This window comes from Phoca vitulina, unplaced genomic scaffold (genome assembly GCF_004348235.1).
Source record: "Phoca vitulina isolate PV1807 unplaced genomic scaffold, GSC_HSeal_1.0 scaffold2, whole genome shotgun sequence".
Taxonomy (NCBI): Eukaryota; Metazoa; Chordata; class Mammalia; order Carnivora; family Phocidae; genus Phoca; species Phoca vitulina.
This window is the reverse complement of record NW_022589705.1, coordinates 80,301,609-80,328,474: the sequence shown is the minus strand read 5'-3', so window position 1 is coordinate 80,328,474 and position 26,866 is coordinate 80,301,609. Positions and strand designations below refer to the sequence as shown.

The following is a 26,866-nucleotide window of genomic DNA, read 5'->3' as shown; positions in this document are numbered from 1 at the left end:
GAAACATGGCCTTCTTTTCCTAATTGATTTTTAGCTATAGCACTTACCACCATTTGACATATGTGGTTTGTTTTCCTTAACTTACTTGTTTACTGACTGTTTCTTCCTACTAGAGGCAAGGATTCCTTTGATCACTGCTGCATACCCAGTACCTAGAAGAATGCCTCGCACATAAAGGTGACCAATAAATATTTGGTGAATGAATGAAAAAAAATATATGTCAACAGGACCTGGTGGGCTTATGACCTCCACACGTCCTGGGGTGTGTGTATGGGTGTGTGTGTATATATATGTATGTATGTATGTGTGTGTGTGTGTGTATATATATAATTAGACCTACTTTTTATGGAGAAAGCTGATCAACAGACATGTAGTAGATTATTAAATAATGAATAACCACAGTTCATCTTCAAACTCTAGGACCCTCTCCTTTGCTTGGTATAACAGTGAAGTAGGAACTGTAAGAGTCTGGAGAGGTGAGGAGAGGGTTGTCATATTCCTCTTTTTCTGACCATGTTCAGCACACAAGAAGCAGAGTGACACACTGCTGCCATCTTAGTGGAACAAGTTGGTTTTGTATAAATCTGGTGCCAATTAATTAATTAATTATTTCAGCAAATATTTATTGAGTACCTACTGTTTCCCATACTTGGTACTGAATATAGGGGTTAAACAGTACCTTCATTTACATAGTCCCATTTGAGTTTCACAATCTCTCTGGAAGTTTCTCATTTTATATGAGAAAATGGAGGCTCAAGAGATAATTTGCCTAAAGTGAGAACTAGTAAGTGGGGGAGACAGGACTTGAATTCTAGTCCTTTTTTTCCTTTTTAAAGGTTTTTATTTATTCATGAGAGAGAGAGAGGGCGAGAGAGCACAAGCAGGGGGAGCGGCAGAGTGAGAGGGAGAAGCAGGCCCTGATGCGGGGCTCCATGCGGGGCTCGATCCTAGCACCCTGGGATCAGGGCCTGAGCTGAAGGCAGATGCTTAACTGACTAAGCCACCCGGGTGCCCTGAATTCTAGTCCTTATTCCTGTTTTTTTTTCCTTTTCAAAAAATTATACTAAAAACCATAAAATCTGCCATCTTAACCATTTTTAAATGTACATTTCAGCAGTGTTAAGTATACTCACATTGTTGTTCTAGAACTTTTCATGGTGCAAAGCTGAAATTCTATACCCATTAAACAACAATTCCCTATTTCCCTTTCCTCCAAGCCTTTGTTAATCACCATTCTACTTTCTGTTTCTATGAGTTTGACTAAGAAACACACAGGATTTGCCTTTTTGTGACTGGCTTACTTCATTAGCATAACATCTTCAAGGCTGATACATGTGGTAGTATATGACAAGATTTTCTTCCCTTTTATGGCACAATGATATCCCACTGTATGTATGTATATACCGTATCTTGTTTATCCATTCATTTGATGGACATCTGAGTTGCTTCCACCTCTTGGCTATCGTGAATAACGCTACTATGAACATGGGTGTGCAAATATTTTTTTGAGATCCTGCTTTCAATCCTTTTGGATATATACCCAGAAGTGGGTTTACTGATCATATAATAGTTCTTTTTTAAATTTTTTGAGAAACCACCATACTGTTTTCCATAGTAGTCCTACCATTTTATGTTCCCACCAACAGTGCAGAAGGGCTCCAATTTATCCACATCCTTGTCAACACTTGTTATTCATTTTCTTTTTTTATTTTTAAGTAAACTCTACGCCCAACGTGGGGCTTGAACTTACGTCCCATCAATGTGGAGAGTTGCACGCTCCACTGACTGAGTCAGCCAGGTACCCCAACTATTTTTTTTTTAAAGATTTTATTTATTTATTTGACAGAGAGAGATGGCGAGAGAGGGAACACAAGCAGGGGCAGAGGGAGAGGGAGAAGCAGGCTTCCCACTGTGCAGGGAGCCAGACGTGGGGCTCCATCCCAGAACCCTGGGATCACGACCTGAGCCGAAGGCAGCCACTTAACTGACTGAGCCACCCAGGTGCCCCTATTTTTTCTTTTTTTGACAGCAGCCATCTGAATGGGTGTGAGGGATTTAACCAGTTTTAAGTACATAGCTTAGTCTTTGATTTTTAATTTAGTGCTTTTTCTATTAGACTATATTGCACCACTCTCTCTGTAGAAAAGAAAAATAAATCTGGAATGAGGCAAAAGTAGATTTCCAAGCTATATATTATGTTCTTTCAATTATTATAAAAGGAAAGAGCATGATAAACTTTAAGTCCTACAAACCTGGATTTGAATCCGGTTTATGTAACTTACTAGCTGTGGAGCCTTGAGGAAGCTACAGAACTGTTAAGCCTGAACTGGCCCATCACTAATACTAGGAAAAGACTGCTGTGAGGATTAGAGATATACATAAAGTGTCTAATTAAGGGATTGGTAAATAATTAAGCATATCATAATTATGAAGTATTATGTAAGGCAAGTGACAAGAAAGAGAATAGAAACCATACCAATTTTGGTAGCACTATAGATGTTTTCAATAGGAAATATTTCTCCTAGCCCATATAGGAGAACCTTGGCCAGAGCTGGAACCAGCTGAGTTGTAGTGATCAGAACATTCACACAATTCTTTCTAGAAAGGAGAAAAAAGAAAAAGAAAAGGAAAAGGTGAAACTAAACCAACCTGAGAGCAAGAATTCAAATGGGTCTTCTCTTTAGAATCTAATTATTAAAAACTAACCTCAAAGGGCCTGATTTTTGTTCAGTGCCATGTTCAGTTGTTGCTCTAATTACCTCAGATTTATTTATTTCCCATATTAAAGGACACAGATTATATATATATATAGAGAGAGAGAGAGAGTGTATATATATATATATATATATATACACACACACACAGTGGGCACAGAGCAGCAACTTGATTCTTGCCCCATTTCCCTTATGACCATTCTAGCTCACTGCACTTGTTAGCAAATAAACCACCAACCCATGTCACTGATAGCACACTCTAGAAAACCAGCAATGAAGACTTTCAGTCACAGTGCTATTTCATCTGAATGCAACTCAGCTCTTAAATAAGATATGATTTAAGTCCTCTCTGCCTCTCACACAATAGCAACACAGATTCCAGAATACACCTTAATTTCACATGTCCTTTACCTTTACGGACATCTACCCCTTGGTGTCAGTTTTACTGTTTGCTCTACTAGGTTGTAGATCTGGAATTCCTACTTTGAGGGAGGAAGGAATAGGGTACTGGTGTAGACTGTATTTGACTATATTTATTTCCCATTCTAAGCTTCAAAAGCTGAAATCTCCTTAAACTGCTTAATTTTTCCTTTTCTTCTGAATCCTGCCTTCCTGAGTGGGCTTTGACACATTTCTTTAGAGCTTCCTGTACTTAGGGTATGTGATGTGTCTCCTACAGGGTTTCTTTGATGTGACCAAGCCCATTCCTGGGCTGGATATTATGGGTTACTGAGCTTTAATTCTGTGAGCGAAAAGTAAGGGGAAAGAAAAAGGCTTTCATATATAAATATTCTCTGAAAATTCGAACACGTGCTGTCAGCATAGAATGACCTCGCCTCCCACCAAACCTAAATGTTTGCTTGCATCCTTTCAACTCCTCTCACCCCTATCCCAAACCGGTGTTACAGAGTGGCCTATCCTGGACTGGGGTAGAATTGAGTGCATATAGGAGAGGATGAGACCTAAAAGTACCATTCCCATACCTGGACTGGATGAGAAGTAAGGACTTTAATGCAGTTCCTAACCAGGAATCTGTTAAAACTTCAATTTCTGCTCTTAGTCTCTGCAGTGCTTCCTTTCTCTGGGGACTGAGCAGACCTTTGGGAATAAAAGTAGACACATTTATCAGTTGACAACATATCCTTGCTGACACTAAGGAAGCAACTTCTAAATTCAATTTAGAAATAGTGTGAGTCACTGAAATATTCTAATGAGCTAACAGGTTTCTCTTCTTGGTAAAACCCTGGAGTAGTCTACTTAATTAAAATGCCTTTTTGACTTTCTTCATCAGAATGTTTTGCTAGGGGGGCCACAACCACCAGCACAAAATCAGCTGAAAGAAACACTGTGATGAGATTCTGCCAAAGCTTACTCTTTTATCACCAGCCAGTAACATAACTGGCAGACTGGTGGACCACACTTTGAGCAGCACTGCTGTAGATGTGACATCAAGAATCAAAGGGGGAGAAATGAGGGTTACAGCTGGAAGAGTCTGCAGCATTTCCAATCTCTCTAAAGAAACCGAAGCCCAGGGAGGAAAGGGGGCTGCCTAAGATCACACAGCAAGTTAGTGGCTTTTGGCTTCCGAAGCCTTTGCTCTGCCATACCCTGCTCCCATGGGGACCGTGCTCTCACCCGTTCGTAACACATTGACCTGAGATTCCAGGTTGAATGACCAACTTCATGAACATCATTTATTTGTACTGTACTTGCTGCTGAAACAACTCCAGCTAAGAGGAGACTGAAACACTGCTCAAGATCAGACAAGCATAGAACAAAACAGAATTCATCGGATGGGAACATGTTATCAGACATTTGAATTATAATATATAATATTCAAATAATAAATCTGGCCCTGTATTTTCTGTAGTGAAGGTAAAAGAGAAATCCTATCTTCTATTACAAATATTTCACAAAAACAGAAGGCATTTCTGTGAGGAGATTGGTATATAATTTGTTTTCAGATTGAAGGTTTCACAATGCAAGCCTAGAATTACATGACTCTCAAGGTCTCTGATAAAACAACAACAAAACCAGCACCTATATGTCATGTGTGGCATACACATAAGTACACATGTCACATACTTAATTAATAATACGATGTGGCACTTCTGTTAATTCCTATTTTACAAAATACAGGTGGACCTTACTTTTAATATATTCCCCAGAGTAGGCTCAGGGGATTCTCACAGAGGGTTATATCACTTCCTTCAGGAAACCAGGTCCTGGCACTCAATGAACAGAAAAAGGATCAGATACTCAGGTTGTATATGAAAACTAACAAAAGAAAGGCTAATGTGTGGAGACAGTAAAAGCAAAAAGATGGGAGTTGCCAAAATAAAGTACTGGCTCTGAATCATGAGAAAAAAATAGGCCATAAAAAGGGGAATCTAAAAAAAGCAAATTAAATTCCCAAAGCCCAGATGCCTGTGCTTTTTATCTGGTACTGGGGGCTCTAACAGAAATGAACCAAATTATCTTAAAGCCCTATTTTTACTTTCTGCACCACAATGTAAGGCAGCATGGTGCGGCAGGAATTGTTTCTTGATCTGGGATAATATACCTCTAGACAGTCTCTCGAATCCCTGAAACTTCATGCAACATTTTGTATTAGATCTTTGAGGGTGATGCTTCACAGCTTAAAAATTTTTTCTCATAAGGATACATCACTAAAACAGGAACTGCGTCAAGGCGCTTGGCTGTCTCAGTCAGTAAGCATGCGACTCTTGATCTCTGGCTCGTGAGTTCAAGCCCCATACTGGGCACAGGGCTTACTTTAAAAATAAATAAATAAAAATAAAAACATCTTTCATACTTTAAAAAAAAGTGTCCTGCATGAATGTAAAGTACACTGGATCAAGAGTTAGGGGATTGGATTCCAGCTGTGACCGTGGGTAAACTGTCCTCAGCACCCTCATGATAAACGAGCTTTCTCAAATGCAAAATGAGGGATTCAGATTAGATTTCTAATGTCTCTTCTAATTTGAACAATCTATGCTTAATTTATTAATTTTAAATAACAGAATTTTAGGCATAGTGACATCTGATATTTCAGATATTTCTGGGCAGAATTTCCAAGGTCCAACACATGGCTACTGCCAACCTTTAATTCTGGACCAAGTTTTCCACCCATTATAAATCTAGTCACTAGTTCTACCTCACTTGTTCTGATAGTTACATAAATCAGTCAAAAAACATGGCAACCTATTAACTAGTATTGACAATAGTTGTGACTCCAGAATAAAACATGTCATCAAACATAATCTTTGGAACACATTTCTTTAAAAAGGTATTTGTCTAAAAAGAACAAGAGAACTCTGCAAAGTTATGCTAAGAGAAGTCCATGAGAGATGCAGAGCTTCCTCCTCAAAGAGTTTCAATCAAACCTCAGTTTTTTTATACAAAGTTAAAATGTTATTGCAGCCCCAATTCCTAAGCAGTTGCCAGGGAGTTCTAAGGAATCCCTGGAAAAGAACACAGGAAATAAGAGGGAAACAGAATATCAGACTGGCTGTATGCCACACTTACCACCCACGTTGCTTTTATGCTTATCATAGATTTCTCTCACTTTTCGGTAGCGGAAAGCCAGCTTTCTCATCCAGTCCACACCTCCCTGGACACCCACAGAGGAACCATGGCTGCCACCGCCTCCTGACCCACTGAAACCATCTGTTGAGAAACTGTAGTTGCTGCAGAGAGAGAGGATGATGAAAATTAATATCTATACTGTATGGGCTTTTGTGCTGAATCCCATCTGGGACTCTCTGTCCTATTCCTGGCATCTGACATCAAGTCTAAAGGCTTTGAGAACCTTCTCCTTTAATCTCTGTGTGTCAGAGTCTATCTTCCATTAGTTGTCTACCTCACTCCTATTACTGCCATCAAAGAAAGGAGGGAGAGAAAGGAAAGAGAGGTAGAGCACATTCAAGCACTAGCATCCCCTAGAGGTTGTCTTGGGAATAGAGCATCTTTTCATTAATGAGAGAGTATCTTATAATGAAAAAAACAAAAACAAAAACCAGAATATCACATTTTCATGTACACACACACACACGATGGCAACTATGCAAAGTGGAGAAACATGTGAAGAAATAATGGAAGGAAATAACCCCAAATATTAATAATTGCAAGGTATAATGGAGATGTTCTTCAGAGATATGTTAGCTGGTTTATTAAGTTCATGGGTCATATGTCCATGGGTCATAAAATGTCCACAAATTCTTTAATACTCCTCTCTTCTAATTCTTCTCCCTGTGGGTATGGATTGCATTTATTTATTTATTTATTTATTTATTTATTATTTTTTTTTTTTTAAAGATTTTATTTATTTATTTGACAGAGAGAGACAAAGCGAGAGCAGGAACACAAGCAGGGAGAGTGGGACAGGGAGAAGCAGGCTTCCTGCTGAGCAGGGAGCCCGATGCGGGGCTCGATCCCAGGACCCTGGGATCATGACCTGAGCCGAAGGCAGACGCTTAACGACTGAGCCACTCAGGCGCCCCTATGGATTGCATTTAAATGTAAGCAGGATGTGGAAGAAGTGATGGTGTCAGACCAGAGAGACAGGCTTCTCTTGTCCTCTCGGAGCATTTGCTCTGAAAGAAGTCAGCTGTCACATGAGAACACTCGAACTGCCCCATGGAGAGGCATATATAGTGAGGAACTGATCAGTCACATGTGAGAGGCTACAAGCAGGTCCCCCAGCTCCCATCAAGCCTTCAGATGATTTAAGCTCCAGCCAATATCTTGATTTTAATCTCAGAGACCCTGATTCAAAACTACCTCGCTAAGTCACTTTCAAGTTCCTGTCCTACAGAAATTATGAGATGATAAATGTTTATTGCTTTAAGCTACTAAGTTTTGGGGTAATTTGTTACACAGCCATACAAATAAGTAATACAGTTAAACAGGCTGGGAGAGATGAACACTTCCTAAGTAAAGATATAAAAAAGTGACTGACAGAATTAGAGACAACTTGGTTCAATCAAAAATCAAAACTGAGTTCAATAAGTATGAGATTCTATTTTTAAGAAAATAAAGCTGTCAAGACATTTAGGTAATTACTGGTTAGCCTCATGTATAAGAGGAAAAAAACACTAGGCTTCAGGGTGGATCATAAACTGCTTCGGACCAGGCCCTTTCCTAGAAGGTCCGGTAAGATCTTGTTAGAATGGTATGCTCCACGGCTGTGCAAGCAACATGCACGACCGGACGCTGCTCCTCACGCAGGGCCTCGTAATCTTTCTCAGTACTACAGGATTAGGTCCTTCCTGAGTGATATGCCCAGTTCTGCTCTATGTTTGAGAATTCATGGATGAAACAATTTTAGGGTAGACACAGGGAAGAACCTATGAAAGGGACAAACACGAAAACAAATTAACATGAAAAAAATGTGACAGTCTTTTTTTCTGAAAGTCTTTAAATAGAAGCTAGATAAATTTTTGGATTATTCGCTAAGACTACTGGGCGAGAAGACAGTAGCCAAGACAGAAATGAGGAGATGGAGCAAACATTTGCCACCGAGATCCCCTTAGTGTAGCGTTCATTGATACAAGGTTTAAGGTTGTCTCCGATAGGGTCATTCCTGACACCAACAGACCCCCACAATTAGTTTTCCCTGGTAAAATTCCTGATGCTTATTTGTATCTAAAACTAACCAGTCTGGAAGCACACTCCTGACTGAAAATCTGGTCAAAGAGAAACCAGTGTATCCTTTACTTTGAAATGCTTTTTCCTCATCCGGTCATTGCCACCCACTCTTGAAGGCCATACTCAAAATTCTACTGCACTAAGAAGGCCGCTCCAATGCTGGCAGCCACAGCCACCACAGTTACTTTCTTTTCTGTGCTCTGTCACATTCTCTACTGTCACCTCTGCACACTGCAGTCCATCATTACCTCTGTTTGTCTCGGTCTCCGCTAACAGACTGTGAGATCTTTTACTTGTCTTTGTTTTCCTCTGAACCTAGACAGTGTCTCATGCCTAACAGATATACTGATGTTTAAGACATCACTGTGTCTATCACCTCAAGTCCTGGCCATTGTCATCAGAAGCCACATCTTCCACGTGCACCTGGTCACACTCCTGTTAAAAAACAAAACCACACACTATTTCAGTCCAGGGAGTAGAAGTGCTACCACCACCATGACATATTGTAAAAAGACCAAAAATAATGGCAGATGATGAAAATCCTTACAGTCTCTTATGTGTGGAGGATCACTCTCACCCCCCTGCTGTCCAACTTCTTTCAAGGCCTAATTCATGTCCCATGGTCTCATGAAATCTTCCTTACCCAGCCCGACCCTCAGGTATACTCTTCTCTCAGTAGTCATGGGTATAACCCAACAGCTCATGGGTATAAACACAAACTCCCTTACACTGTCAGGGATGTCTACGTCCTACACTAGACTGTGAAGTTCTGGTATAAACTGCAGCCCTCCTGTGGCACAACCGATATCCTACAGCTCCCTTGTACCCCTCCAGTATAGTCCTTACGTAGCATGTGCTCTTACGTAGCATGTACCCAATACATTTTTGCAGATGAAACAGATAGATGCTGGTAGAGTATGGTATCAAAATGGAGAATGACTGAAACAGAAATCTGTAAATCCAAACTTAGGAATTAGAAGTGGTCACCTAAGTTAATCTCCTCATGTTCTAAAAGTGAGGTGAAATGAATGACCCACGGTCACACAACTAGTGAGTGATAGAAAGAAACTAGAAAGTGCCTGGGCCTTCCAATTTGAATCCAAGGTTCTTTCCACCAAGCCCATGCTACTACGAACTAAATGCCACCCACTACCTAAATCTGAGAGATTCACTCCTCTGACACCACCTAAGGCAATGTTGTGAGGTCCGCCTACATCAGAATCCCCTGGAGAAGTTTTTTAAAAATGCGTATTCTTGGGTCCACCCCAGACCTACTTGAATCAGAATTTCTGGGTGTGAAGTCCTAGAATCTTCATTTTTAACAAGCTCCCCAGGTGATTCTTATGCCCCCTAAAGTTGAGAACCACTGACCTGGGGGCAGGAACATATTCAGGTCAAATTCTTCACAGAACTTTCAGTCCTGAGTGAGGTCTATGTCTAGAAAATCATTACAAATACAATTTGGCAATAATTATTGGCACAAAGTAGGTTTTCAATAAATGTTTGCTGAGTAAAAACTATGATGTCCTAATGTATCAACATGTGAAGTTGAGGAAGAGTAAAGCATTGTGGAGGTTAGACAAAGGTACTGGAGTTTAGAGACCTGGTAATTCAATTTGTTGGAGAACTGTCCATTGAGAAGAACTAGACTATATTTAAAAAGAAATAGGATTACTTTGTGTTTATAAAATGCTATCTTATTTTTAATTAATTTTATTTATTTTAAGTTATCTTTACACCCCATGTGGGGCTGGAACTCACAACCCTGAGATCAAGAGTCGCATGCTCTTCCGACTGAGCCAGCCAGGTGCCCCACTATTTTATTTTTTAACTTATAATTTTCACTGTTTTTAAAAACTAGGTTATATAAGTAGTACACAGTTTGAAACTCAAAAGGGCATGAAGTGACAAGTCTGCTCCTTCCCACCTCTGTGTCCCAGCAGCATATCCCCTTCCCCAGACAGAACTGTTACTAGTTTCTTGTGTAGGATAACTGCTTAACTGAGACCCAAAATGGGGAGGTAACTTTCCTAACCTGGAACTCACACTCTGGTCTTCTGACTTCCCAGTCTTGTGCTCTTGCCACTACACCATGGTCACCTCAAAGGTGAACTCAAATGTCAAAGCCAAAAAATTCACCAAGAAGCTCTCAGTGTTCCTGGTTTTCCTTGTATCTAACTATACAATGATTCTGGACATCAAGGTTAACCTATACATGGATAATAAGCATGTATAAATTATAATGAGTTAGAGCAGCCATTTATAGATCTGACAAATCAAGAGATTATATTTTAAGAAGGTAAAATCGAAAAATAGTCAAAATATAATTAAGAGTACAAAGAGTCAAACCCACCTTATTATACGTTATTTAAGACAGATGAATAAATAGGAATGTTGGTTTACACTTCACTGTTTCGTCTGAAGGGCTGGCATTTCCCCTAGAGCTAGATCACTTCCAAATAGGCTAACAAAAATCAAATTTTTAAACCAATAAAATTGAGGGCCAGTACCAAGACCGGTGACCTAGCTAAGGTACTGTTCTTATAGGACTACATAAGTGGCCAGCTGGCCTCTCCACAACCACCCCTTCTCACCACATTTCCTCTAAATACAATAAGCATAGGCTAGATAAATAGGTATTGAACAAACAAAATGTTTCACTGAAGCACAGAAACAATTTAAAATGCTTACCTCTAAGTCATTGAAAAATAGATGTGTATCAGCCACTTCAAAAATCATCTCTTCCATTGTTAAACCTGAGCCAATCACTACTGTTGGATCCTAGAAGACAATAAGAGAAAAATCTGTTTAATTTGGTACTAACAGCACAGGGTCCAATCTTATAAATATTTCGGAGTCATTCTGGGTCAAGGCCAAAACAACATAGGCCTGCAAAAGTGCTTCTAACTGTTACTTACGCAATTTCATTCAGTTAGAAGAATCTGGGATTGTGCAAAGTTAAAAATTTCAGGACTTAGTTTTTAGAAAACTAAACACACTTAAAAAAAAACAATTTGGGCGGAAATTCCCTGTTTTGTGAGAAATGCTAACTATTGCTAAAATATTACTAGTGTAGTACCCATTATCTCCCTTCAGCCTCCCCGCCATGCATGCGCGCGCACACACACGCACACACAGCATGACACCGGAAGTCAGTTATCTGACAATCTCAACAGCCCGGAAATAAGGGAAGAAGGCTGAAGAATCAAAATATTTGTAGGAAAACCAATGCATCTAGCTTTAAAGTGAACCATCAGGTCTTCACTTGGAGGATGTATGCTCTTATTTTATACACTTTTATAATCAGCTTATACAGTGTATGAGCTTATGTCAGCTTACCAGCCTAGATACTAAAAGCCTGTGGAAAGTACTTTTAACAGAAACATTAATACAATAAGAAATAAATGGGAATAGTAAGAAAGCAAAGGAGGTAGATATTTTTATAAAATTTATTCACAGAAACTGAAAAATAGAAGCCTGAAGATAATTTGGTATAGAAATATATAGCTTATCCCTCTATTAAAGCTGATGTTTAGGGCGCCTGGGTGGCTCAGATGGTTAAACGTCTGCCTTCGGCTCAGGTTATGATCTCAGGGTCCTGGGATCGAGTCCCACATCAGGCTCCCTGCTCTGTGGGAAGCCTGCTTCTCCCTCTGCCTTTCTCTCTCGCTCTGTCTCTCACGAATAAATAAATAAAATCTTTAAAAAAAAAAAAAAAAAAAAGCTGATGTTTAGGGGCGCCTGGATGGTGCAGTTGGTTTAAACGTTCAACTCTTGGTGTGGAGTCTGCTTGGGATTTTCTCTCCCTCTCCCCTTGCCCCTCCCCCATGCATGTGTGCTCTCTCACTCTCTCAAATAAATAGATCAATCTTAAACAAACAAAAAAAACCCCCAAAACCCTGGCGTTTATATTGATGACTAAATAAGTTAAATTCTGCTTGGTATATTTAGTGTAAGGAGGTATGTAATCTATGTAAGAAAAATATTTTAGACTTTATATATATTTTAAATTTACATATCTGGTATATACTCAGCTAAATAAAATGCTCAGTTTGGGCTGTTAAAAGTGACTTAAGGTTAACACATCAGTCTTTGGAATATATAATCCTGAGACTCCACTCTGTTTTGACCTTTATTCCCATATTTAGTCTTTATAAAATAGAACTCTTGAACAACTTCAGCTTACAGCACTGGTCCTAGGTCTGTCTCCAGCTTTATCAATACTGCCTGACATGTAGTCTGCTGTATAAGCCATCAGGTGAAGTTTTACATGGAAAGTGAAAGGCCAACAGGGTAAGATGGAGGTAGCAGAGAAAGTGAGTCAGGAGGAGGACAGTTACAAGAAAGGAAGAAAGACTCAAATTACCTTTCCATATTTCTGAGCATAGGATCCAGTAAGAAGAGAGTGAAAGATGATGATGGTTTCATCCAAGTCCCACAGAAATACCCGCTGAGGAAGGAAACAGAAAAAAAAATGAGTGAGCATCGTTTCTAAATATAATGGGATGGAACAAGAAATACGTAACAGAAAGAAAACTTAAAAATTCACAAATACATGAAAATTAAACAACACAATTTTAAACAACCAGTAGATCAAAGAAAAAATCCCAAGTAAAATTAGGGAATACCTTGAGATGAAGGAAAACAAAACACAACATACCAAAATTTATAGGCTGCAGTGAAGGCAGTACAAAGAGGGGAATTTATAGCTGTAAAATGCATGCCTTAAAAAAGAAGTAGGATCTCAATCAACAACATAACTGTACAATTTAAGGAACTGGAAAGAGCCAGCAGAAGGAAGGAAAGACTAAAGGTAATAATGGAGATAAATAAATCAGAGAGTAGAAAAATAATAGAGAAAAATCAATGAAACCAAAAGTTGGTTCTTTGAAAAGATCTACAAAATTGACAACCTTTAGTTAGATTAACTAAGAAAAAAAAGAAGACTCAAATTAGTAAAATCATAAATGAAAGTGGGGATGTTATCAATTTTACAGAAATAAAAAGAATGGTAAGACAATACTCTGAACAGCTGTATACTAACAAATAACCTAGATGGACATGGACAAATTCCTAGAAATACACAAAATGCCAAAACTGACTCAAGAAGAAATGGAAAATCTGAATAGACCTTTAATAGAGGTTGAAATCAGTAATCAAAAAGATACCAAGAAAGAAAAGCCCAGGACCAGATGGTTTCACTGTTAAATTCTACCAAACATTTAAAGAAGAATTAACACCAATCCTTCCTTAACTCTTCCAAAAAGTTGAAGATGAAGGAATACTTCCTAAATCATTCTATGAAGCCAGCATTACCCTGATACTGAAGTCAGATAAAGACATTACAAGAAAACTGCAGACCAATATTTCTTAAGAACATCAATGCAAAAAATCCTCCACAAAAATACTAGCAAACAAAATTCAAGCAGCATATTAAAAGCATTGTACATCATGACGCTGCGGGATTTGTTTAGAATGCAAGGATGGATCAACATACAAAAATTAATCAAAGTAATACGCTACCTTCAGAAAACAGGGGGGAAAAAAACCCAATGGTTATTTCAATTGATGCAGGAGAAGCATTTGACAAAATTCAACACACTTTCATGATAAAAATACTCAATAAACTAGGAGTAGAAGTGAATTTCCTCACATGATAAAGACTGTATATGAAAAACCCAGAATTAATATCTTACTCAATGGTGCAAGACTGAAAGCTTACATAAGTAACAGTTAGAAGCACTTTATCCTGGAGATCAGGAATAGGACAAGTATGCCTGTTTTTACCACTTCTATTCAACATAAGTACTAGAAATTCTAGCCAGAGTAATTTGGCAAGAATTGGGGGGAAAAAAGGTACCCAAATTGGAAAGGAAAAACTAAAATTATCTCTGTTCACAAATGACACGATCTTATATATAGAAAACTCTAAAGAATCCACAAAAAATTTGTTAGAGCTAATAAATAAATTCAGCAATGAGCTGTATTTCTATATACTTGCAATGACTAATCCTCAAAGAAATTTAAAAAACAATTCCATTTATAACAGCATCAAAAATAATAAAATAACTTGGGACACCTAGGTGGCTCAGTTGGTTAAGTGTCTGCCTTCGGCTCAGGTCATGATCTCAGGGTCCCGGGATCAAGTCCCACATCCGGCTCCTTGCTCAGTGGGGAGCCTGCTTCTCCCTCTGCCTGCTGCTCCCCCTGCTTGTGTTCCCTCTCTCTCTCTCTCTCTGACAAATAAATAAATAAAATCTTAAAAAATAATAAAATACTTAAGCATAAATTTAACTGAGGGGTGCCTGGGTGGCTCAGTAGGTTAAGCATCTGACTCTTGATTTTGGCTAAGGTCATGATCTCAGGGTCGTGAGCTCAAGCGCCACATCGGGCTCTGTGCTGGGCATGGAGCCTGCTTAAGATTCTCTCTCTCCCTCTGCCTCTCCCTCACTCTCTCTCTCTCTCAAAAAAAAAAAAAAAAAAGTAAATTTAACTGAGGAGGTGAAACACCTGTATACTGAAAACTAAAAAACACTGCTGAAGGAAATTAGATGGATCTAAATAAATGGAAAGACATCCCAAGTTCATGGATGAAAGATTTAACAATGTTAAAGTGACAATACTACCCAGATGACTTAAAATTCAATGCAATCCCTATCAAAATCCCAATAGTGCTTTTTAAAGAAGTAGAAAAACTCATCCTAAAATTCATATGGAATCTCATATTCCATGGCCTGAATGGCCAAAATAATCTTGAAAAAGAATGAAGTTGGAAGACTCACATTTCCTGATTTCAAAACCTATTACAAGGCTACAGTAATAATCAATACAATGTGGTACCTCCAAAAGGAAAGACACACAAACCAATGAAATTGACAAGATGACTCAGAAATAAACCCTTACATATATGGTCAATTTAAAAAAAAAAAAAGACTATTTATTTGAGAGAGAGAGAGCAGAGCAAGAGACAGAGCATAAATGGGGGGGAGGGGTAAAGGAAGAGGGAGAAGCAGACTCCCTGCTGAGCAGGGGGCCTGATGCGGAGCAGGGAGCCTGATGTGATTCAGGGCTCCCGATGTGATTCAGGGCCCCAATCCCAGAACCCTGGGATCATGACCTAAGCCAAAGGCACGCACTTAACCAACTGAGCCACCCAGATGCCCCCAAATACGGTCAATTTTTGACAAGGATGCTAAGACCATTCAATGGGGAAAGGAAAATATTTCCAACAAAAGGTGCTGGGAAAATTGGATGTCCATGTGCAAAAGAATGAAATTAGACCCTTACTTTACACGATATACAAAAATTAACTCGGGATGGGTGGCTCAGTTGTTAAGCATCTGCCTTCGGCGCAGGTCATGAGACCAGGGTCCTGGGATCGAGCCCCGCATCGGGCTCCCTGCTCCGTGGGAAGCCTGCTTCTCCCTCTCCCACTCCCCTGCTTGTGTTCCCTCTTTTGCTGTGCCTTTCTCTGTCAAAGAAATAAATAAAATCTTAAAAAAATAAAAGTCTCTTAAAAAAAATTAACTCAATATGAGAAAAAATTAATTCAATATGAGTCAAAGACCTAAATTTATGAGCTACAACAATAAAATTCTTAGAAGAAAACACTGGTAAATACCTTTATAACCTTGTATTTTTAACACTAAAAGCACAAGCAATAAAAGAAAAACAGGACTTCAACAAAATGTAAAACTTTTGTGCATCAAAGAATACTATCAAGAGAGTAAAAAGAACTCACGGAATGGGAGAAAATATTTGCGCATCATATATCTGATAAGTGATTAGTATCTAGAATATATAAAGAATTCCTAAAACTCAACAACAAAATACCAAAAACCCAATTAAAAACCGGGCATAGGATTTGAACAGCTACTTCTCCAAAGAAAATATACAGATGGCCAATAAATACATGAATAGATGTTCAACATTACTAGTCATTAAGGAAATGGAAATCAAAACCATTTCACATCCATTAGGATGGCTATTATTTAAAAAAAGGGGGGTAATAATAAGTGTTGGAAAGGACGTGGAGAAATGAGAACCCTCATGCATTGCTGGTGGAAATTGTAAAATGATGTAGCCACTATGGAAAACATTTTGTTGTTTCCTCAAAAAGTTGAACATAGAATTACCATATAATCTAGCAATTCTGCTCCTCAGTTTATACCCAAAATAACTGAAAAGAGAGACTCAAAGAAATACCTGGATAGCAATGTTCATAGCAGCATTATTCACAATAACTCAAAGGTGAAAAAACCACTAATGTCCATCAACAAATGAATGGGTAAACAAAACATGGTATATACATACAATGGGATATTATTCAGCCATAAAAAGAAATGAAGATCTTATACATAGATGAACCTTGAAAACATTACGTTAAGTGAAAGAAGCCTCACACAAAAGGTAGCTATTGTATCATTCCATTTATATGAGATACTCAGAATAGGCAAACTCCTAGAAACTGAAAGTAGAATAGAGGTTACCAGGGGCTAGTGGGAGGGGAGAATGGGGAGTTATTGCTTAATCGGTATAGAGTTTTTGTTTGGGATCATGAAAAAGTTCTGGAAATAGATAGTGGTAACAAACAACACTGTAAATGTACTTAATGTCACCAAACTGCACGCTTAAAAATTGGTTAAAATGGTAAATTTTATGTTATGTATATTTTACCACAATTTAAAAAAACTAAATGGGTTCTCAGTTTTTCCCAATAAATGTAAAAGGACTTTAGATTTTCTTTCTTTTTCGCTTTTTTTCTTGGTCATGAACAAAAGGAAAGAGAGTTCCCCAAACACAGCCTCAATTTACTTACGTCTTAATGCCTACCGATGAACTCATTTTTAAATACAGCATGCCCCTGCCCATTAAATGCTCATATTATAGAAAAATCTAATACAAAAACAAAAGCGTATAAAAATTCCATTATTATTAGCATTTTGTATGATTTTCTAATCTTTTTAATAATGAAGCCAAATGTATGCCCATAATAAATTCTTATAGTGCTTAACCACAAAATAAGTGCATACCAATCTCATTAATAAGTTACCAGATCTCGTCATGACAGCTTCACATAAAGCACTCTCATCTTCTCATGTTACTTTTAGATTTTTAAATGGAGAACACTATGACATTATTTGTGACACCCTGTGCTTTCTGAATATGAGGGAACTGTTCTTTCTGTCCTCCTCTGGAACACAGAGAACAGTTTGTTCTTTCTCTTAAAAAGTTACCTGGCTATCTAAATTCAAAAAAGCTTTTTCAATGCTTTGGTGAAAAGCATCTGAAAGTAATATGGTGAGTTATGGGCATGGAGAAATGTGTTTTTCCATTTCTCTCTTCACTTGGCCAATTTTCGTTTCTCTTGCCCAGGAATTGGGGGGGGGGCGGGGGCGGGGAGCAGAGCATTCAACAAAGAACTACAGTTTCTCCATGAGTTTCAGATATGTTATGTTCGATGAACTTAAAAAATGAGACAAAAAGCAGGTAACTCAAATGAGCTCCTTCCCATACTTCCAATTCACTGTCCTGGGAAGAGCTGGCATCAGCTTTCCTTTTGCCTCGGTTCTTGCCAGTCATGTTTTTTCTGGACTGGTCATCAGCATCTTTATTTGGTGTAGTTTGGGACAAAGATGGACTTGAAGAAGGGTCTCCTGGAATGAAAAGCAAGACATATATTGCCAGTAGTCACAGGCTATAAGAACCAGAGCTGGAAGAGGGTCAGCATGCTTTCTATCCTTAAGAATCATATTGCAGGGATAAAGGCTGGAAAATCAAACTTTACCTAATCAGTTTAGGAATACAGACCTAGGCATCAACATCGAGCATCAACAGCTCCTAACATCACAGAGAGAGTTACAATAGCATTTATATACCTGCCTCTCAATGGAAGAACACAGCTATAAAGTTGTTTTGCCAAAAAAAACTCCCAAAAAATCTGAACCTGTATCTGGTCAAGTTTCTACATCAGAGTTTTTCGACATGGCACAATTGACATTTTGGGCCAGATAATTTTCTGTTGAGTCGATGTCATGTGCATTATAGGATGTTTGGTTAAGCAGCATCCTTGGCCTCTATCCACTAGATGCCGGTAGCACTCCCCACCCACTGTGACAACCGAAATGTTTCCATACACTGCCAAATGTCTTAGGTGAATGCGGGAGAGGACATGGCACAAAAATCACCTTTAGTTGAAAACCACAACTCTACATCTATTTGCCAATTTAAAATGAAATACAGAAGGCAGCAGGAAATGCTGATCTACCCAATACAGAGATAATCAGCAAAATTCAGACTGGGAAATGGCATGAGATAAAACACTTTCTTCACAAATATAGTACATCAGAGAATAAAAAAAGAGGGGAATTTACAACTTAAAAGAGACAAAATATATATCCACCAATCCCAATGTACGGACCTTACTTTGATCCTAATTTAAATAAACTATATAAAAGGAAAATAAAACTTTTAACATTTATGAGAAAACTAGAAATAATACCTTTTAGTATTTTATGATATTAAGGAATTATTGTTGAATTATTTCAGATGGGATAATGGCATTGTGGTTGTGCTTGCAAGTATTTATCTTTTAGACATATGATGCCTGAATTCGGCGAGAGAACTAGATGAAGTATAGTTGAAATACGAGTTAATTGTTGAAGATGGACGATATACATAAGAGGTTCATTATACTATTCTGACAACTTCTAGGTTTGAAATTCCCTCTTATTAAAAAGTTAAAATTGTTATGAAGAACAGAGATATTTAGAGCTCTGAGTTCAAAACTAAGGCATCAACATGTGTAACTATTTCAAAGTTACATAAGTTTGAAGCAGTGACCATCTGTATGTCTATTTCCTTAGAAGACTAATGAAGGCAAGGTGCACAAAAAACTGCTTTAGTTGAGATAGAACACTGTTTTTAAAAATGCATCAGTACTAACAATAAACGGTCCTTCCTCCAGTTACATGATGTAACAGACAACCACCAAATTTTCCTGAATGATAGAGACAAATAAAAAGCATATATGTATGTTTATTTACTGAATGTGTGTATAAAGCCTTTATGTCAGGTTTTTTTTTTTTTTTTTTTTTAACCTGAACTTCACAACTCATCGATACATTTCAAACCAACCTAAATGTATAGGTTTAAACTTGTAGGTTAAACTTTATGTATTTCCTTGGTGGGGAAAGGACATAGCTTTCCTCAGGATCTCGGAGATCCATGACACAGAAAAAGTTAAGAACTACTGCTCTGAGGCCTCAGCAGGCATCCAAAATATGCACAGACTAAAATTGGAGTCCTTCAACTTTTACAAAATGTGCCAAGATTCTGAAATTCCCTGTGAAAAGCACATTAAAGCTAAAGGGCGGGGTGGGTGTCGCAGTCTTTTCATTCTTGGTACTTTTCTGTTCACAGCATCAGGTATTACATTCAGCCTGCCAATGACTCATCATATAGTCTGGTTCCAATGTTTAAATATTCCTCACCCGAGAGGGAAAGCCAATAGCACAGTAACAGTGACTTAGACCAGAACAAAATGATCTTTACTATTACATGTTGAATGAAGTGCCCTTAAGCCAAAGTTTTCAGAGCTACAGCGCTTACCCGAGGAAAGTCTCTGTGCTGTAGGTGCAGGTACCATGACACTAGGCTTCTCGGTCTGGTATGTGGCTGCCGCTAATGTGGTACTCTCAGTGTCACTGTTAGTCTGGCCTGTGCCTCCAAAGCTGGAGCTGGGGTAGCAGGTCTGGTACTGACTCTGACCAAGGATAGTATAGGTGGGATAGTCCTGTAGAGCAACATAATAAGGGAGGAAAACAAGACTCTTAGAAAGAGCAAAACGATGATTTCAACACAAGAGACTTTCATGTCTCTCTTATTCATAGTTATTTTCCTAAAACATTTATTTGATTTCTCATTTACCCATCTATAGCTTCCACCTAAACCAATGATTTTCAAAATGCATTCTGTGGAAACCTAAGAGTCAAGAGGAGAGACCTCAGGGGCTATCTTTGCCATGAGCAGGAGGCTGAGAGGGAAGGGTCCCACTCACTCTACACACAATGTCCCTTTTCTACTCTAATGGCTTTCTTTTTTTTTCTATTTTAGGTACTGAATTTCTGTATAAATTTCTGCACAGAATTCCTGAAGATTCTATTCTTTAAGAAGTTTATAAGCAACTGCACTAGATGCTAGTGCTTTCTAAGTACAGATGAGCTTAAACAAAAAAGCACATACCCTACATTAAGGTTTCCCAGTTTAAAAACTGAGTACTGGGGGCACCTGGGTGGCTCAGTCGTTAAGCGTCTGCCTTCGGCTCAGGTCATGATCCCAGGGTCCTGGGATCGAGCCCCGCATCAGGCTCCCTGCTCGGCGGGAAGCCTGCTTCTCCCTGTCCGGCTCCCCCTGCTTGTGTTCCCTCTCTCACTGTGTCTGTCTCTGTCAAATAAATAAATAAAATCTTAAAAAAAGAAAAAAACACAAAATACCCCTGAGTATTGGGGCTCCTGGGTGGCTCAGTCGGTTAAGCGTCTGCCTTCGGCTCAGATCATGATCCTGGAATCCTGGGATCAAGCCCTGCGTGGGGTTCCCTACTCAGAGGGGAGTCTGCTTCCCCTCTCCCCTTGCCCCTCCCCCCTCGTGCTCTCTCTCTCAAATAAATAAAATCTTTAAAATAAAATAAAATATTTGGAGGGAGGGGCGCCTGGGTAGCTCAGTCGGTTAAACGTCTCTGACTCTTGATCTCGGCTCAGGTCTTGATCTCAGCTCAGGTCTTGATCTCAGGGTCATGAGTTCAAGCCCCACTGTTTAAAAAAAAAGAAAATTGGAGGGAACTTCATGGGCACATACATGTCAAAACTTATCAAACTGTATGTACAATTTAAATTTATGCAGATTATTGTATGTCAATTATACCTTAATAAAGCTGTACAAAAAATGTGTATGATGTATAGCTCAAATACATACCTTGAAAAATTTCAACTTATACTGATGTTGGTAAGAAGTAGAAAGAAGCTCATCAACCAGACCAATTATAAAGAGTACTGAGCATCTATCATAAACCAAATACAACTCAGTCAGGGTGTGTGCTCATAAGCTGGAACATTTTAAAGAAAAGAGGTAAGTTGTACTGGCTGAACTCAAGGGAGTTAAAAGTCTAGCAGGAGAAGACAACAATATTTCCAATAAATTGGCAATAAATTATATGTCAAATGAGTGAAATACAGAGGAAGACAACTATCCCTGCAGACTGTGGTAGTCAGAGCTTTCTGAGATAGATAGACAGAGGGAATAAGAACATGAATAGGCCCTGAAAAGGTTTTATATTAAGGGACCAGAGATGTTGAGTCTGGTTGAAACAAAAGATCTTGCAGGCTTGAATGAGTCATGCAAGCCCATGAATGTGACTTGGGTATGGTGTATAGTTTGGCAATGGTGTATAGTTTGTGTGGGGGGCAGGTACTAGGGACTATCAAAATCAAAACAACAAAAACACAAAAAGATTCCGGGACAGGTGATTGACGGGATAAAAGTGGGCTTTTTTTTTTTTAAAGATTTTATTTATTTATTTGAGACAGAGAGAATGAGAGAGAGAGCACACGAGAAGGGGGAGGGTCAGAGGGAGAAGCAGGCTCCCTGCCGAGCAGGGAGCCCGATGCGGGACTCGATCCAGGGACTCCAGGATCATGACCTGAGCCAAAGGCAGTCGCTTAACCAACTGAGCCACCCAGGCGCCCTAAAAGTGGGCTTTTGAGAAAATTACTCAGATAGTGTTTTAAAATCTTTTCAAAAAAATATTTTTAGTAATCTCTAACCCTAACATGGGGCTTGAACTCATGACCCCGAGGATCAAGAGTCACACGCTCCACTGACTGAATCAGCCAGGCGCCCTCAGATGGTGTTTTAGGAAATGGTTAGGTATAGAGAAAAACTGGAGATGAGATGAACAGTTAACTGAAGTAATTCAGGATTAAAGGGGAAAAGCCAAAACATGGGAAATAATAGCAAAAATGGAAAAGAAAGAATTCTAGAAATGGCTGGATTAGGAATGGGTGAGGAAAAAAACTGAAAACAACTGGTTTGGTTTGAGGCCTAGCTTTATTTAAAAATGGTCTCATTGACAATTGAGAAGTCATAGGGAAAAGTGGTTTTACTTTTGGGGGCAACGAGACAAAAAAAGGAGGAATGAAAGCGTGGTTTTTGATATGATGAACTTAAGGATATAGCAAGACATTAAAGAAAAAAATGGCCATCAATCAGCAGGAAGCCTGTAGATATCATGAGGTCAGGACTAGAATGTTCATTTTGGAGGTAGTAAATGGACACTGTGAATGTGGTTAAACATTTCTGGGGATGAAGTAATAAGCATGTGGAAAACTACATACTGTCCATGAGAGAAAACAGGATCAAAAAGAAAACCTATGAAAGGGAAAGAGATAAATAGTACACTGACGAGTGCCAGGTGTATAGTAGAAACTCAGTAATTTGTGAACTATAAGAATGAACAAATGCAAAAACAAACATAAAAGATGAACCAGAACAGTAATGTTAATTACAGCCAGAAAAAGAGATTCACAGAGAAACGATTCATCGCTGCAGGGAAAACAACAAATAAAAACCTAAGAGCAAAAACAAAAAACCCTAAAACACTGAAGCTATTACCAGTGATCTAAACATAAAGAGTTAATAGAACAGTGATCAAGACCAGACCACAAAGAATTCACAAAGGAATAAGTGGCTAACTAAAAAAGTGGAAGGAACATTCATTCCACAAATATTTATTTTGTGTCTTTAATGTGAGAACCAGGCATTTTCTGAACTCTAGGAATATACAAGTGAACAAAATAGAAAAAGAAGTCCCTGTCCTCATGGAACTTACATTCTAGTGGGAACAGAGTAGGAGGTAGACACACAGAGTAGGTAAAGGAGCAGATATAGTCATATCATTCAGAGACTTAGCACAGTAATGAGAGAAACTGGATGGCAGCCTGAGAAACCATCCAGGGTCCTAGTTCTGGTTGTTTCTTAGATTGGAAAATTGACCATGGAGTGAAGAGAAGACCAAGCTTGATGAACCATATCAAATAGGATGAATGAAGTAGCACAGTACCTGGTTTGAGATGCTGGAAACTGCTGCTGCTGGAATATTGGCAATTGTAGATGAAGTGGATATCAGGCTGGCATTTGTGCTTGAAGCTATAGGATTAAGAGTGTTAAAAGATGTTAAAGATATCATGTAAAAGCCTAGAAGAAATGGAAAACATATTGTGCCTTATGCAAACAGATCTATAAGGAGATCAAGAACATCGTGCAAAGGAAACAAATACTGATTCTGCTCTTTTGCATGCCATACCTTACTCTAGTCTTGATTAGAAATAAAACAGTTCAAACATTTTTCTGTTTCAACTTGAGTTTTCAACTCTTCCTATTAAAGTCCGAGGAAGGGTACGTATACAATGCACTGGCTCATACTAATGATATCAATGGAATTAGAAGCTAAACCAAATCACTCCAGTCTATCTTCTGAGACCTTGAAAAATGACTCACCTGCAATGTGACCTACTGACCACCAACAGAAACAAGAGCTCTGGTAAATCCACATGTAAATCCTATACTGTGATATTTGTTGTCACTTGCCCCAAATTATGCCTTTCCTAATGCAACATAATTACTTTGAGAAATACAGCTGATCCCCCAAACGTGCTTGGAGTTGCTTCTTGGGCTCTACTCAAATCGTGGATTATTAATGTGGATCAACAAACATGATGATCTGGCATTTAATGATTTTGGAAAATCTTGGAAAATATTAAATATTATTCTGGTCAGGTAACAATGTACTCTGTAAGCTATTTAGGCTGCCTGTCTTGGGACAAGGAATTTGGGCCAATTTTTTCATACCCTCCCATCACAGATTCCACCACGGTTTTAGTGACTACTATTTGCTAAAGTGACTTTTTTCAGGTGGACAGTGTAACTGAGACTGTGAGGTACTGGTCTTGAACTCCTGTCCCTCGCTTATCATAAGCACATGTAGACATGGTTCTCACTGCTGTCACACATGCCATAAGGGTTCACCATCAGGCAGACCTGACTATCTGACTACCTATCCCATTAGCAATAAAGTCCTTTACAGGTAAAGTTCATAGGAAAACCTCCATTAAAAACAGAACAGATGAACAAATGAAGCAGAAACGTGAGAGTACTCATCAAAATCAGGGGAATTCTTATCCCTTTCCCCAAGGGTACTCTGCTTAGAAGAAAGTCTAGAAGAGATTAGAAGAGGAAGTCCAAGGAACAGCTATTGCTGCAACTCCAGCTTTCAAATGAACTTGGGACAAAGAAGAGTTAAGGTAATTTGTCTACTGTCATGGAACTAGTGGTAGTCATGATGGTGACTGGGATCTCCCAACTGGATGAGCTAGGGATCAGATTTCCTGACTATCCAGGGAGATTTTCTTTTCTACAATACTTCTTCCTCCAGGGGAACGAAAGGACTCTTCAGAGTTTACCTTCTTAAACACAACAACCAAATGAAATAGATTTTATAACCTCATAGATGGTATTTTCTTCCTACCAATATTCATTTTCTTCTCTACTATGGCTTAATCTATTTTCCCCCCTGACGGGGAAGTACAAGGAATTACTGTACAGTACATAGGCTTAGATGATTCTGTAAGTAGTTTTTAATCATTCTTGTGGGTAGAGATTTTGAGTGGCTTTCAGGTTTTATTACCAGTACATTTTGCTAGGCAACCATGCAATAAAACAGATAGAAGGACATAAGGTGATTTAAGGTGGGAAAGAAAATTAACAACTTACTTAATCTCTTAAATTTATCTCTACTAGAAAAGTCCATTTCTAGCTCAATTTTTCATTGGTCTTTATTCTAGCACATACTCCTCTTTTCCTATTTACCTTTAATTCTGTTCTACCTTCTTACTAACTTATAAACGGTTAGCAGTACAACCCATTCATATCTGATCTTCACATACATGGGGAAAAAGGTACTCTGACTGACAAAGTGGTTTTATAAATTTACCAATTTTCAGACCACTTATTGAATTGGGCTAGAGGTAAAAAGGCAGACCTTACAAACAACTGGGCATATACTCTTATTATCTCCACTAGGAAGTTTAATGACTTGATTGGCTAGTTGCTGATACTGATTTTTAATAAGTACCTTACTAAAGATCACAAACTACTTTCAGCAATAGTGACTTCTTTTATAGGAAATGTTGGCCTGCTGACCTAGAAAGTTTATAGCGTTCAGTAACACTTCTTTCTCCAACTCACTCAAATCATTTCTCATATGTGCCATAGTTCATTCATTCAGCAAACCACGGTCCACTATGCACCCAGAAACTGTTCCAGTCACTAAGGAATAGAGTAGTGAACAAGGCAAAGTCCCTGCCCTCATGGAGATTAGATTCCATTGACAGAGTTAGATGATAATTGAATAAATAATTTTTTAGGCTCTTGTAACCATCATTGAACCCAAGCTAAACTCACCTAAAAATGTACACACATCACTGTATGCCCTACCCTACACATAACTATGACTACAAAGTCACACATCTCAAAAAAGTACTTATCATTCTGTGCATATATATACACATATATATGTCTCAACAAATAATATTCAACTGCAGATTTAAAAAACAAAAGCAGCAGCAATAAAGTTGCAACAAAAAGTACAAACTTAGAGGATCAAATAAAACTCAAGTGTTCAATCCTATTGATATATATCTGAAGACTATTAGCTCTCCAAATGCCATGGCATGGCCAAATGTTTTTGGATAGTCTCCACTCCTGTTCTGACAATGGAGCTGTGACATAACAGAAAGACAAAGATTCTGAGAACCATGCCCCACTAGAGGTCCAATTAATAAATATGAAAAGAGGAGACTCAGTAGTTTCCTCATAGGTGTGTTGTGAAGAACCAGGCCCCACTAGAGGTCCAAATAATACAGTCAACATATATAGACAGCTTTAATCAGAAGACGGTGGTTATAGAACTGTGAGAGGCACAGACAAATTAAATGACACTGTCCCAAAGCCAGAGGGCTGACCTAAGGGTCAATGGTACATAAAAGTTGACACAAGATTTACTTTCTACCCATGTCTAATTTTATACATGTCTCTTTCTACCACCCTTGTTTCCTTGGCTTTCAAGTTATTCAAAATAAAGATGAGCTCTTTCTCACTTGAGCACCTTTGCAATGTTTCTCGCTCTGCCTGGATTGTTCTCCCTGGCCTGTCCCTCTTGCCCTCCCAACATGATGGCTCCTCCTCAGCATGTCTACTTCTTCAGAGGTACTCTCTTTGACCCCTCTATTAAAACTAACTCCTTTGGGCGCCTGAGTGGCTCAGTCAGTTAAGCTCTTGATTCTGGCTCAGGTCATGATCTCAGGGTCGTGCCATCAAGCCCCGCATCCAGCTCCACACTCAGCATACAGCCTGCTTAAGATTCTCTCTTTCCATCTCCCTCTGCCCCTCCC

At 38.7% G+C, this 26,866-nt stretch overlaps 1 protein-coding gene across 5 annotated transcripts in view; it reads right to left on the bottom strand.

Moving 5' to 3' along the window:
• Positions 1-26,866, bottom strand: part of EYA3 (EYA transcriptional coactivator and phosphatase 3) — a 111,074-nt gene that overhangs the window by 12,983 nt on the left and 71,225 nt on the right. For all 5 annotated transcript variants that reach the window (XM_032390098.1, XM_032390123.1, XM_032390095.1 and 2 more), the window contains 9 exons: positions 23,479-23,564; positions 19,974-20,157; positions 17,880-18,019; positions 12,730-12,813; positions 11,055-11,144; positions 8,740-8,798; positions 6,243-6,403; positions 3,698-3,812; positions 2,477-2,598 (listed from right to left, as the gene is read on the bottom strand). In XM_032390098.1, the coding sequence (XP_032245989.1) occupies positions 2,477-2,598; positions 3,698-3,812; positions 6,243-6,403; positions 8,740-8,798; positions 11,055-11,144; positions 12,730-12,813; positions 17,880-18,019; positions 19,974-20,157; positions 23,479-23,564 (1,041 nt within the window). The remainder of the gene's footprint in view (positions 1-2,476; positions 2,599-3,697; positions 3,813-6,242; positions 6,404-8,739; positions 8,799-11,054; positions 11,145-12,729; positions 12,814-17,879; positions 18,020-19,973; positions 20,158-23,478; positions 23,565-26,866) is intronic.